The sequence below is a fragment of the Eptatretus burgeri genome, chromosome 1 (genome assembly GCF_056783735.1).
Source record: "Eptatretus burgeri isolate ZD-2024b chromosome 1, Ebu_testis_v1, whole genome shotgun sequence".
In the NCBI taxonomy this organism is placed as follows: domain Eukaryota; kingdom Metazoa; phylum Chordata; class Myxini; order Myxiniformes; family Myxinidae; genus Eptatretus; species Eptatretus burgeri.
The window spans coordinates 7,343,841-7,358,840 of NC_140961.1; the positions used below are offsets into that span (position 1 = coordinate 7,343,841).

Here is a 15,000-nt window from a genome sequence, read left to right on the forward strand (position 1 = left end):
GTTGGCCGTAGCAATTCGACAAGCCATAGCCATGACGTAGATGTGTTCCACGTCGACCGTACCTAGGGCGTACGGTGGGCTTGCATTATCCGTAGGCTCTTATCAATGAAAAATGAATTTTGCCAACCCCCAAAAAATTACGGCAGCCGCACTATTTCCACGTTCGCCTTAGGGCCCCCCTGCGGTCGCCTTGCGGGCACCTTGAGGCTACCTTGCGTCTGCCTTGAAAATTATATGGCCACCGCAGGGACGCCCTAAGGTCACCATGCGACATCAAATCGAAGACCGTACGGCACCCCCATGTTTTCGGTCTCCACAATTTCTAAATACACCGTGCGGCTACCCGAAAAATAAAAACATATGTGACTGCTACATTGTGTGACCGTGGAAATACTGCGGCCACCCTATATTTGTTTGTGGCCATAGATTTTTTTAGACCCTATGGCCGCCGAGCCAAATGTGACTGAAGCATAAGGAATGGGCGGCCTACACACTTCCCTTCACCCACAAAAGGGTGATTAAAAGAAAAATCCCCAACAACCTAACCTTGTTTAAAAAAAAAAAAAAATTGTTTTTTTTTGCCGAAACCACTCTGTGGCACTCACTGATGAAAGTTTGACGAAGATCCGTTCTGTCAATTCTGAGAAAAATGGTGACACACACACACACACACACACATACACACACACACACACACACTCACACACCAAAAGTGATAATTGAGAACAAGTGACGCTCACATACGACCTGATGATTCCATTGAGCATGAACTGGAAAACAAAGCATTGTGCCAAAATTGTACCAGTGATCATTGGAGCAATCGGGACGATGAAGAAGAACCTTACAGAGATCTTAAAAACCATCCCTGGGAATATTACTACAATCGAACTGCAGTTGGAAGCTCTCCGGGGCTCAGTGACGGTACTCAAAAGAGCCCTCGGACCAAAACTTTGAGAAAACTTCACGGCTTGGTCCATGAATCATGAGCACCTCCTCCCCCCACCACCCCCCTTAGCGGAATGGAGGTTGATACTTCGAGACGTGGGAGGACTCCTTTTCACCTTCTGAAACCTGCATCTGGAGATAACAACCAACACACACACACACACACACACACACACACACACACACACACACACACACACACTCATGTATGTGCACACCCACGGAGGTGGATGCTTTGGGACCTGGGGAAGCTCCTTTTCACCTCCTGGGGCCTGCCCACATCTGGAGATGGCAGCCAGCAGTGGCGCCTTGCACACGCACACCCACACATATATGCACGCACATACAGAAGTGGATACTTTGAGACCTGGAAAGGCTCCGTTCCATCTTCTGAAACCTGCATATGGACATTACATCCAATGACTGACACACACACACACACACACACACACACACACACACACACACACACACACACACACACACACACACACACACACACACACACACACACACACACACCATTTCAATGTCAGCCATTGTAACCACTATTTTGTGCAATGGTATCTGAATCCATGACACCATCATACACCTTCAAAGGTGCAATTTTTCCATCTGTTCCATCTGTAATATGGACATTCAATATCCCATGGTTAAATACCTATCTCCATCTTAGGCAATTAGGCCGATAACCTGGCTGAATGTCTTGTGTACATCGAGTGTAATTTCACACTTAGACCATTCCTGGTCAACAACTGCATTGAGAGAGAGAGAGAGAAACAAAACCCCAACATTAATTTATTTATTTCATAACAATTTGCAGGCCCACTCGAGCCCTAAAAATTGGCTTGATTCATTGTTCACATATTTTGTAAGACCTGATCAAGAATTTTGATATGGTCAATAATTGTGACTTGCATTGTGTTCCATTAAAATGCTGTTACATTGTAAGTTAGCATGAATCTGATGTTTACCCTGAAAACTCTACCCACACAGACTCTCACACCGGCATCAAGTGGCCACAAACGTATACACTGACAGTCCCCTTTACCGTGGAGCTGTCGGTGGTGTTGTCGATAATGGTCCTTATGAAAATCTGTGTCACACCCCAACGGATCTCATCTCACCAACCTCAAATGTCACGAATGAAGGGCCAAGTGTCGTATCTGAAGCCACGGCTAATGGGACTGCAGACACTGTATTACATAATGCGGGGGACAAAGCAGCTGCAGAAACCAACAGAGACACCCAGACACAACCTGCCAACGAACAGGACCTCAAGACACAACATGTGAACAGCAGCATCGATGCTTCTTCATTCACACCAGGATCTGCGGCCCTGCCCATTGACCTTGAGGTGCTGCCTTTGTAAATGACACAATATTTGTTCGTTTTCGTTATGAACAATTGAGTGCTAGAAATTTAATTGTCTCTCAGATACACTTCTAATTCTTCTCAACTGGTTACAGGACTTTAAAGCAGTTGTAATTACAATGACATTCTCTGGACATGAATGTTCTTGGCAGTATAAAAGACTCAGAATTTTAAATTCTTACTGCCATCACAAAGTGATAAGTTATTTAAAGGACCATACTCTTTACAGAGCTTCGGCAGCTATCATGACAAGTCAAGGGAGGGTTCTCATCGAGAACCAATCCTGGATGGGTCACCACTCTTTCAAAGGATACTCAAGTGGAGTTGATAAGACTGTAATTATTTTTGGGGTGTTGGCAATTACTCACCTCTTGTTCATGAAAGACTCCATGAGATCTTAAATGTACACCAATGGACCGTTGCTGGCAGACTGGTCCTCCAGCTTGGCATCCTTCAAATGGATGGTGGACACATTGACTTCTCCACCCTACATGTGAAACACCAGAGTGACAAATTATAACTGGATCGGGATTCAAACCCAGGCTAGACAGCTCAAAGGTGACTGCACATACCTCTAGGCTATCCTGACAGGCTCCACAAATGGTCCACCACTCATTCATTCACTAAATGGTTGTGGCTTAGCTTGTAATATAGGTATGTGTGCATGTTATTATCCCCCTCTGCCCCCCCCCTCCCACCTCCAGGAAACAAAGCCTACACTGGAAGCTATGCCTGACTGTACATCGTTTTCACAAGGAGAGAAAAACGATGAAAAAGAAAACAAGAGCAAAGAGGAAAAATCTATGCTGCCAAATTCAGGTTTGCATAATTTTCTCATCGTGACCAGGACATATAAAAGTGTGTGTGTGTGTGTGTGTGTGTGTGTGTGTGTGTGTGTGTGTGTGTGTGTGTGTGTGTGTGTGTGTTGGGGATGAATTGATCATTAAATAATGTGAGCTCCCTTACGAGGATCTTTAATGCAGGAGGAGGCCATTCGGCCCGTCAAGCCTGTGTAATGGTTGCCAACCTACGGTTGTTTGTCCATACCATCCTCTATCCTGTAAATGTTGAGCGTCGGGCAAGGAAGCAGTACATACTATATTTTTCAGTCTTTGGTATGACTCAGTCAAGATTTGAACTGCAACCCTCTCGGACTTGGAGCGGATGGTCAAACCATTACTCCATGAAGTCTGGTAATTTAAAAACAGAATGTTTGATTTCTTAAATTGTTCTATTGTTCGATTTCATTGCAATGGGTCCGTCGACCTCATATTGCTCTCACATCTCAGACAGGTTGGTGACCTCTGCGTTCTTTACTACCTCTCCCGCAGTCGAAACTTCAGCTGTTCTCTCAGCCCTTCGATGCTCCCCAAACTACTCCAGGATATTCAGTGCCTTGAGAAAGTATTCTCACCCCTCGACTTTTGTCACATTTTGTTGTGTTACAGCCAGAATTTAAAACAGATGACAATTAAATTTTTTTGTCGCTGATCGACGCAACATACCCCACAATGACAAAATGAAAACATATTTTTAGAATTTTTTTACAAATTAATTAAAAACGAAAAGTTTAATTGTCTTGAATAAGTTTTCAAACCCTTTGCTATAACACTCCAAATTGAGTTCAGGTGCATCCAATTTCCTTTGATCATCCTTGAGATGTCTCCACAACTTGATTGGAGTCCACCTGTGGCCAATTCAATTGATTGGACATGAGTTAGAAAGAAACACACCTTTCTATGTAAGGTCCCACAGTTGGCAGTGCATGTCAAAGCAGAAACTCCACCATGAAGTCCAAGGAACTGTCCCAAGAACTCTGAGATATGGGGATGTGTATAAAACAATTTCTAGAGTGTTGAAAGTTCCCAAGAGTACAGTGAGCTCCATCATTAGGAAATGGAAAGAATAAGGAATGACCCAGACTCTTCCTAGAGCTAGCCGTCTGACCAAACTGAACAACCGGGAAAGAAGGACCTTGGTCCTGGAGGTGATCAACAACCCAAGGATCACTCTGACAAAACTACAATGTTCCTTCGCTGACATGGAAGAATCTGCAGGAAGAAGATTGGCGTTCTCCTCCCAGCCTGACGCTCCTTTTATTCCTTTTTCCTCCGGGGTGAGAAAATTGCCATCTGAGGCGATCTTCACCTTCATTGGCCGGGGTGTCGTGGGAAAGTCGCCCTCTGGAGCAATCTCAACCCCATTGGCCAGGGTGTCGTGGGAAAGTCGCCCTCTGGAGCAATCTCAACCCCATTGGCCAGGGTGTCGTGGGAAATTCACTCTCTGGGGCAATCTCAACCCCATTGGCCGGGTGTCGTGGGAAAGTTGCCCTCTGGTGCAATCACAACCGCATTGGCCGGGGTGTCATGGGAAAGTTGCCCTCTGGGGCAATCGCAACCGCATTGGCCGGGGTGTTGTGGGAAAGTCGCCCTCTGTGGAAATCTCAACTCCATTGGCCGGGGTGTCGTGGGAAAATCGCCCTCTGGGGCAATCTCGACCCCATTGGCCGGGGTGTCGTGGGAAAGTCGCCCTCTGGGGCAATCTCAACCCCATTGCCCGGGGTGTCATGGGAAAGTCGCCCTCTGGGGCAATCTCAACCGCACTGGCCGGGTTGTCATGGGAAAATCGCCCTCTGGTGCAATCGCAACCGCATTGGCCGGGGTGTCGTGGGAAAGTTGCCCTCTGTGGCAATCGCAACCGCATTGGCTGGGGTGTCGTGGGAAAGTCGCCCTCTGTGGAAATCTCAACTCCATTGGCCGGGGTGTCGTGGGAAAATCGCCCTCTGGGGCAATCTCAACCCCATTGGCCGGGGTGTCATGGGAAAGTCGCCCTCTGGGGCAATCTCAACCCCATTGCCCGGGGTGTCATGGGAAAGTCGCCCTCTGGGGCAATCTCAACCCCATTGCCCGGGGTGTCATGGGAAAGTCGCCCTCTGGGGCAATCTCAACCGCACTGGCTGGGTTGTCATGGGAAAATCGCCCTCTGTGGCAATCTAAACCCCATTGGCCGGGTGTTGTGGGAAAATCGCCCTCTGGGGCAATCTCAACCCCATTGGCCGGGTGTTGTGGGAAAATCGCCCTCTGGGGCAATCTCAACCCCATTGGCCCGGGTGTCGTGGGAAAGTCACCCTCTGTGGCATGATTGGACAAGGGGCACACCTCTGCCTTCCTGGGCGGAGTCTCGATTTGAGGTGATGGAAATCTCCGCCCACGTACGTGGTCGAACGCACGTGGGCAATGCCGTTGGTGTGCGAAATGAAGTGAAGGAGGTTTGTTGTAAAACAAACTCCGCAGCACACACATGTAATTCCCGTTACACACAAGTAGGGGACCCTAACTATAAACACATACTTATCGAGATAACTAAACTTGGGGACTGATGTCTGTCTGTGCGCACAAGGCTTCCAAATTCGTAACAATATTTCCACCATTTTCACCGCGCAAATTATTCACATCTTCTTGTGGAGTCATCCACGAAGAGGTTTTGGTCCAAGTCTTTCAAAAACTTGCTACCCAGGACTGGCATTCGACTGAAGGTGCAGGAATTTGTAATTTGTTCAGGGTTCAACAGCTCGTTGGCACTTCTCGAAAGACACCGTATGATCTTTAAAGCAGCACCAATGCCCCGTGATCGGAGATGGGTCCTCCAGCTTAACGCGCATCCACCACGGCACACACAACGATGTTGCACCAGGTTGACAGTATAGAATGTCAAACACCAGGATGGCAGTTTACAGTTTGTCGAGATTCAAACCCAGCTCAGTGAGACAGCTCGGAAGAGAGTGCACATACCTGTAGGCTCTCCTGCCAGCTTAATGATTCAATTACCGTAATATCTTCAATTTTGTGTTTTCCCGAGTGTTGAATCATTTAATTATTTGCTAACTTTTTCATTCGTTCCCCCACTGACAAGTCTTTGTGATGCAACATCATATTCCTTCCTGGATCAATAGAGGCTCGATATTAAACGATGACTTTATTTTTGTCACAACTTCACGATACTCTATGTAATATATAATAAATGCTTCCAGAATTGAAATTCTTTTTGAAAAAACTCTGAAGTCATGATGATAAAAACAAACATCTGATAAGTTTTATCGCAACAGGGAATGTGAGCTGTGGCATGCACGGTGCAGGTGGCATGACCTATGGCCGTTGGAGAGTGGAGGCGGATGCTCGACGTCTGCAGGCAGAGCATGATTGGCTGGAGAAAAGACGTGATGAATTGATCGCCAAGCTTGCCAATCTCCGTCTTGAACGAAAACGTTTGCGACAAATTGCACAATCCTCTCAAGGTATATGTTTCACTGCACAATTGTTTTTATTTATTCATATTCTTACCTTTACTGTATGATACATGTATGTATATGTGTATGTATACATATATATGTGTATATATATATATATATATATATATATATATATATATATATATATATATATATACATATAGAAAGCTGAGTTTGTGTTTGTGGGTCATAAGGATTGCCCATTCTACAGGCCATGCCCTCCAGCCATCCAGAAATTGCCGCCATCTCTTTCTCTCCACGTAGCTCAGATTGTTTAAAGGCCTCGTGTACATTCGAAGACTGAACACCGCATCTTCTATCATTAAATGAAGATACCGATTTGAGGAAAAAATGTAACATTTTCATTACAACTCGAACGAGGTAATGCACGTTTTGTCCGCAGCGATTGCAGCAGCTGTCTAATGTACACTGCCCAATGGTGGCACGTTGATTCTCATATTATGCAGAGGAAAGAAAACAGTGATATTTCATGAAACAAGCTCAAATGAGCTAAAATCCTCGTCCTCTTAATGATGACGTCAAAAAACGAATATGACGTCATTGTGATGTATCAGGTTTGCGATAAATTATCTGTACTAATGCCCGCCTTGATTCCCGCAAACAAAATTCAAACAGCTTGCCTAGTTTCGGAGATAATGGAATAGCCGATTTCCATTAGCGGCGATATTATGATGTCAACTTTTTTTCAAGGAAGAATTTCCAAAATCCGAGATGGTTACTGCCTGCGCGTGGGCTTTCTGCATATACATGGCAAGTTTCACGAAGATCCGATGAAAACTCTGGGTTGTGAAACAAAAAATGTCAAAAAATAGGAATGACATCATAAAAATTGATATGACATCATAGTGATGCATCATATGTGTGGTAATTCATCTCCGCTAATGCCCTGTTCGATTCCCACAAACAGAATTCAAAAAGCTTGCCTAGTTTTGGAGATAATTTTTAGGTGATTTCCATTTGCGGAGATATTTTGACGTCGTAACTTTTTTTTCTCGGAGGAATTTTCAAAATCGGAGATGGTTACTGTCTGCGCAGGGTATTTTTACATATATATTTACCAAGTTTTAGGAAGTTTCGATGAAAACTGTAGGCTGTGAAATAAAAAAGTCCACAACAAGAAGATGAAGAACAACAACATGAGTAACACTTAGAGATCCTCCATGAAGATCTAAAAAAAAACATCTTTGTGGGACGTCAAACGGAGTTACTTACTGTCTGCGAGACAGTGACGTGTCGCTTATAACTCAATCTTTGCTTTCCAGAACTTGCAATGACTGTTGCAAGCAAAAATATCCACTGTTTGCTTCCATGCGAAGGATGAAAAAGATGTCCCTACACATCATGTCATCATGCAGCGATGTCTGTGATATCAGGAATGCACTCATAATTGGATCTTTTTATAACATACTAAAACAATCTCAATCTAACATACTCATGGAAAAATGATATGATAGAGGATAGATAATAGAAAGTTTATTTGCTGATTACTATGAGAGGGAGAGAAGAAGAGTAGGAAATATGCAAACACAGCAGTTTCATGCGCGGTGTCTCACTTTCGCCAAATCCAATATATAAAGCTGAGTTTGTGTCTGTGGGTGGAAGTGTAGGTCTGAACAAGGTACGTTTTCATTACAACCAAACTACTCATGATTAATATTTGAAGTGTTTAATTTTATTTAAAATAACCTTTTGTCGGTGTTTTGTATGAACTGTCTGCTGTTGAGATGGCCAGTGGTGTGTTCAGTTTTCCAAGCAGCTAGCTCGCGCTTGCCAAGTCTGCTGTTCCTTATCAACGGTTTTTAATGGAGTGCTTGCTTGAGTGCTAAAGCTACTTGGCAAGTGCTCAACAAAAGAAGTTGGTAACTGAACACACCCCAGATTCATGACATGGTGATGAGGATAAACATCGATAACATCATTATTTCAGCCATATCGATGAATTCGTCCCTCAAAGGGTGGGGTGGGAGGAGGCAGGGGAGGAAGGGGTGGGGTTGGAAGAGGGATCCGACATTGCTCGGCAATGCTGGGTACCCCTGCTAATCTATGAATGTGTGTGTGTGTGTGTATATATATATATATATATATATATATATATATATATATATATATATATATATATATATATTGTTGCGGATTTCGCGCCCGCCGGCGTGCTGACGGCCACGTAACTCGAATCGCGGCACGTCGCCCACCGGACGGACAATCCAGTCGTGACCCTCTCGGACTAACGCCGGGAACCAGTCACGGGTGGACCTTTCGGTCTCACCGCGATCGAGCCAATCAGCCCCCGCGTGGGATAGGGTTGCTCGCCAAATTCGACCTACCTAAGTACCCACGCGGAGGGTAGACCGGGCGATCGCACCTCGCCGCAGGTCGACTTCGGACACGGGCCACTTAAGCGACCCGTTCCGTACTATCAGAATAACCGAGCGGTGTTATCGTCGACCTCGACGGTTCGATTAATTATCGGGCGTATTCAGCCCACTACCAACCCTTTACGTGAAGCAAGATGAGGATTCAATGGGAGAAATGACGAAGCGAAGCGGGAAACAGTTCAACACAAAAGCACATTTATTCGCGGCACACGGGAAGCACACATATACAATTCCACCAAATGCACACAGAAAAGACACAATGCAATTTACACAAAAAGCAAATATAAAAGCGAAGACAATGCAGAGCTAATACCGACTACCGAGCACACGGCAACACTTATACAATTCTACTTCACAGACGGCGCCGACAACACATACCCAAAACCAAGGAAAAGAAATACCCTCAAGGATGAGGCGGGCCTGAGGCCGAGACCGGGTCGCGCCTACCCGTCTGGTGATGAGACGCGGAGCGGCGATGGCGCCCCAACCCCGCGGGCCTCGCGGAGGGTGTCTGGTAGGGGGTGGGAAAGGGGCCCCCTTGGTCGCACTATCTCAGCGCGGGGGGAAACAGGAGGGGGTTGCTGATGCTCGGGGTATAGAGGATCTTTATTATCCCTGGTGTGCGTCTCCACCTCGGCCAGGTCGCGCTGTCGGCCTCCCTCGGGTGCAGCTCCCTGCACGACGCGAGCACCCCCTCGTCTGGTGTCGCCGCCTTTCCACAGCTCGTCCCCTCCGTTCCGACTCCAACGCACACGACGAGCAGCTCCACCGCCCGCGAAGTCTTGACCCTCTGCTTCCGACTCTCCTACTCTCCGCCTCTGGACTCTCCGACTCTCCACTTCTTGACTCTCCGACCGACTCTTCTTTGGACTCTCCTCTGACTGACGAACACGGTCCTTTTATCCCCCCGTAGCTTCGCCTTTGCCCCCCTCCCTTTGACCTTTCACCTCGCTCCCCATTGGCCCGAGAAAAAGTGGGCGTGAAGGCTTTTTGATCCACAAATTTGCATATATCGATCGTCCTGGAGGCGGGGCCAAATCGCCCCTCGCTCACCGATTGGACGGCAAAAAGTGGGCGTGTGTCGTTTTTGATCCGTTTTTGAAGCACAAAATCCGTGATTTTGTACACGCTGTTCGACGCGCGCCCTGCACGAGTCCAACACCGGTACCCACAGCGGGGCAAGAACGGTGGCGATGCTACGGTTGCGAGGTGTGACGTGAAGGTCGTGGCGGTTGTGGTGAAGCGGCGTTGTGGTTGGTGGTTGATGTTGTGGTTGTGGTGGTAATCATGGCGGTTGGTCCAAAATAAAGATAGTAAAAGAAAAACGGCTATCCTGAAGAGTCGCAGCTCGCATAAATGACATGTATTCCCACTAAACAACGGGTCTGGGCCTAACTACACATGTACTTACCGAGATACCTCACCTAAGGGACCTGAATGGTGGTTTGCGAATTTGGTAACCACAACAATATATATATATATATATATATATATATATATATATATATATATATATATATATATATATATATATATATATATATATATATATATATATATATATATATATATATATATATATATATATATATATATTATCAGACACACCTCCAAACTGTTATTGTGAGCATTGCCGCGGATTATGTCTCACATGGTAAAACTGCATAATCCGCAAAGAACAACCGTCCGTCTGCCACCCAGACAATTGTTCCCGCAAATGCAAACCATTCAACCAGCAGGCACGTGATGTGATCGGCAGGTGAATCGAAACAACTTGTGCACCTGTACAAATAAACCTCTCAATACCATCCAATAAATATTCCTTCAATATCCTGTCGTCGGTTAAGAATCAAAATCAAAACGCAAGCTGATACAGTTGATAAAAACGACAATTATTTGGTCTCATCGTAATTAAATATTTCACCTCATATCCCAATATTTAGGAATGCACCATTAAAAAGAAACTTCATTTAATTTCCCGCTATTTTAAATGGAAGCGGCCAGCCATGTCTTGCCATTTGGATCCCTGATTGGTCGTGCATCACATCTGACACGGTTATGCTTTTTGCAATCAATCTGAGACCCGAGACAAAGACGAGTTCTGGCTGCTCTTGCATAATTTAGTGGGAAATACATTAAGATGCATTTAATAGTTAAAGGTGCATGAATGAAGCAAATGATGACTCAACTGAAAAATCTGAGTGAGTGAGCAAGTCTTACTTTTTGAAGTTATAAATGTTTCCATTTAAAGCAAGCTTAACTATTCAAAACATAACATCTCCCGATAGGGGTCGCCACAGGGATTCAAAACAAAGCACCACTCAGAGGGCTGGCAGGAGAGCTTAGAGTTATGCACACTGCACTCTGAGGTGTGTGTAGCCTGCGTTCAAATCTTGACACACATACAAACCATCGTCCTGGTGTTTCACCGAGGTGGAGTGATCAATCAAAGTCGTTGCCATCCCTCGGATGGTCGTTAAACTCGACACTCCATTTGCCTGCATTAGTTGGTGGGTGTTAAAAATCCCATGGTGTCCTTCGCGAAGAGTAGGCGAGCCATCGCCAGCACCCTGAACAAATTACAAATTTGTACTCTAAGTTGCAGGGGACGCTGCATTAGCGACACAGTTGTGCCCTTAGTGAATGATGCGACCCACAGCCATGCATTGCATACAGAAAAAAAAAAAAAATAAGAACCACTTTCAAAAACAGTATTTTCTCAGCAAATGATGGCGTGAAATCTTACGCAGTTGTTTTTGTTTGGGCAGAAACCCCAAAGCAGGAAGCCATCATTGATGAACTGCAAGCTTTGGATACCTCGTGCAGGGCATGTGAGGTGGAGCGTGTGGATGTGGAACTGAAGTTGAAAAGTGTGAAGGAAGAGCTCCACATGGCCTTGGCTGGAGGGCCGTCGATGGGCCTATCTATCCAACCTCGTTTTCCTGAGTCCCAGGTATCGTAGATTCATGCTTCTGGTGCTGTGCATATCACCAAGTCATTGAAACACCAGTCACTGCAAAATATGCGTGTCAACAATATAACGTTTTATCAGAAATATAAAACCTAAGCCAGTGGCAAAAACATATGGATTGTGAAAAAGCAGACAGAATTCCTTTTACTGTCAGGCACCCACATCTACTGCTGATAATTGTGTCGAGCCAAGGCTGCAGTCAACGTGTTGTGCTGAAAAGGAGCTACGAACTACGCCCATAAATGGCAGAGCATCCCTGAATCATCGGCCACCTTCCATTTACGCACTGGCGCAGGGTGGCGCCGTACAGCAGCGTGCCAAGGTGTGTGTCATGTTGTTATACGGAGTACCTTTGTCAGCATTGTAAAACTATCGACAGCTTTCTGCAGTGTTGATCATTCCACCTTTCATTGGCGAAGCACAATTTAAAACTATGAAGATAAAATCTTTCATGCCTGCCTTAACCTTCCCTACCACCACCCCTTAATTATCCACTTTTCCTTGCCCTGCTGTTTCAATCGGTTTGCCAGATTGAAAGAATCGTACTTCTTCCATCATCGGACATGTACTGTCAGAGTTGTTACATTTATGACCGATAAAGTACAAAAACAAACGCAGTTTGTCTGTCCATGAGGTTTGTCTTTAAAGCAAACTTTTTACGACCAAGTTGAAGGAAAATATATAACTACAGTTACTAACTTTTTCATGCAATTCCAAAGGTTAATAATGTTTCCGTAAGCGACAGCGAGTCAATTTCCCCAATGGTGGGTTTTATCGTAATCCATCAGTTGCTTATTAACTTTATTTTCCCACGTCTGCATTTTCTGTAAGCTTCGCTGTTCAAGTAGTCTATCTGCTGCTTAATTCAACCTCAGATTCTGTTGTGGTTTGCCAACCAAATACAACGGACACCTGTTGTTAACGTGACCTGCAGAGGTCTTCTCAATCTCACCATGTGTTGCAGGAATGGGAAATGAAGACTGTGATTGAGAAGTGAATTTCCAAATGAAATTATGACTTTCAAGAAAGACCTGAATTCGCGACGCTTCTTGCCAAAGGCTGAGAGATTTTATTCTTCGGATGAATCACTGCCACCGGGCGAGTTTCGGCGTGGCCTGTCCTGTCAAACAAATGGTCGTTATGTTGTGATGGATTCAAAAGGACGGTCGGCCTTGAAAGAAGGCAAAGGTTCGAAGAGATTCCTTTATGAAGGGATTCATAAATACAACTCAACAAAGGGACTTGTGGTTTTTTTTTCTGTTTTTTATTTTTTTTTTTACCAATTGTTGTGTACATATTAAATACCACAATGCTTGATTCATTCCACATTTATTATCTCCATCACAATAGTTATTATCAGTCGTTTTACAAAACATAACGATTTGTTTACGTCTTATAAACATTCCTCGTTGCACCTTGACGACAATTTCTGTATCACTTTTGTCTGATTTGTTTTGAAATACGTGCTTGTGCTTGCAAAGGAAATTTCTAGAGTTTTGAAAAGCAATAATAAAACAACTGTTTATGACCGATTGGATTTCTGCAGTTGGTTCCCCTTTTGTGGAATTTCATGGATCATTGCAGCAGTTGTACCCCAGGCAGAGAGATAACACTGAAGGTTTGTGTGTCATTAGTCGGAAACACGAGCCTTAAGGTAACAACACGTTATCGAACTTCATGTCAACCTGTTCAGTTATTCATCTCAACCAAAATACTTTGCTCTTCCCCGGTCACCATTTGGGTGTTTTTAAACCTGGAGGACTCGTAATCGGGCAACATTGCTTTAACTCTTGGATTTCTGATAATAATTGTTTTCTTGGCATGTACAAAAGTGGTGTGCCATTGCCATCATCCAGACAGTCTATACCAGACGGGTGATCCAAGCCATTGATCTCCACAAGGGAATCCTCTGCTTAGCATCAAGGCAATGCAGCTACTACTGGCAATATGTACCAGATGCATGCATGGCCATCCACCACCTGCTCCCATGGCTTCACATAACGCTGATTGGAAGGGTAAAGTGGGGTAGTGCACTTTGCCCAAGGGTGGCCCATCGGTTGAAGAATGCAAAGGCCACCTCCTCCAATAAGGATTGCTGCATTTACCCCATTAAACCCTTTGTCTTTGGTTTCAAAACCTGAACCTTAAGGCAGCAGTTGATTTGGATTCAAAGTTTCCTTCTCCTCTATGATTTGCCTACCAAGGCTAATGAGCCCCATCTGCCCAAAGCAACTGGTTTGAAGGCGCCAGCGATTCGCCTTTCATCTCCACACCCATTAGTGAAAAACAACCCTGCATGGATGGCTGGTGCGAGGCGAGACTGTCAGACTGTTTGAGATGCTGAGCCATTAGAGTATTTTCCACACTTTGAGAACTTATCCTCAATGTCACTCTGTGGCACAACAGTCCATGAGTGTATCTCATATACATTGATGAGCCAAAACATTCTGACCACCTGCCTAAAATGCTGTTGGTCCTCCGTGTGCCGCCAAAACAGTGCTGACCCGCCGAGGCATGGACTCCACAAGACCCCTGAAGGTGTCCTGTGGTATCTGGCACCAAAACATTAGCAGCAGATCCTTCAAGTCTTGTAAGTTGCAAGGTGGAGCCGCCATGGATCGGACGTGTTGTTCCAGCACATCCCACAGATGTTCAATCGGATTGAGATCTGGAGAATTTGGAGGCCAGGGCAACACCGTGAACACTTCATCATGTTCCTCAAACCATTCCCGAACAATGTATGCAGTGTAGCAGGGCACATTATCCTGCTGAAAGAAGCCACTGCCATCAGGGAATACCATTGCCATGAAGGGGTGTACCTGGTCTGCAACGATGTTTCGGTAGGTGACACGTGTCAAATTGACGTCCACATGAATAGCCGGACCCAAGGTTTCCCAGCAGAACATTGCCCAGAGCATCACACTTCCTCCACCGGCTTGTCGTCTTCCCACAGTGAATCGTGGTGCCATAACTTCCCCTGGTAAACGATGCATACGTACACCGCCATCCACATGATCAAAAAGAAA

The 15,000-nt window shown here is 45.2% G+C and overlaps 1 protein-coding gene and 1 long non-coding RNA gene across 6 annotated transcripts in view; one reads left to right on the forward strand and one right to left on the reverse strand.

The window, feature by feature from the left end:
* LOC147033814 (actin filament-associated protein 1-like) overlaps positions 1 to 13,511 on the forward strand; it is a 161,799-nt gene extending 148,288 nt beyond the window's left edge. For 3 of the 5 annotated variants that reach the window (XM_085871296.1, XM_085871290.1, XM_085871311.1), the window contains 6 exons: positions 1,942 to 2,302; positions 3,024 to 3,138; positions 6,425 to 6,613; positions 11,772 to 11,956; positions 12,129 to 12,296; positions 12,939 to 13,511. In XM_085871296.1, coding sequence (XP_085727422.1) covers positions 1,942 to 2,302; positions 3,024 to 3,138; positions 6,425 to 6,613; positions 11,772 to 11,956; positions 12,129 to 12,296; positions 12,939 to 12,971 — 1,051 coding nt within the window. In that variant the 3' untranslated portion in view covers positions 12,972 to 13,511. The remainder of the gene's footprint in view (positions 1 to 1,941; positions 2,303 to 3,023; positions 3,139 to 6,424; positions 6,614 to 11,771; positions 11,957 to 12,128; positions 12,297 to 12,938) is intronic. The other 2 variants (XM_085871317.1, XM_085871303.1) reach the window with 1 other exon arrangement.
* Positions 10,523 to 11,867, reverse strand: LOC147033815 (uncharacterized). The gene is made up of 2 exons (XR_015055479.1): positions 11,750 to 11,867; positions 10,523 to 11,573 (listed from the first exon to the last, which is right to left on the reverse strand). It is a non-coding gene; the product is annotated as an uncharacterized LOC147033815 (long non-coding RNA).
* Positions 13,512 to 15,000: the final 1,489 nt, after the last annotated feature.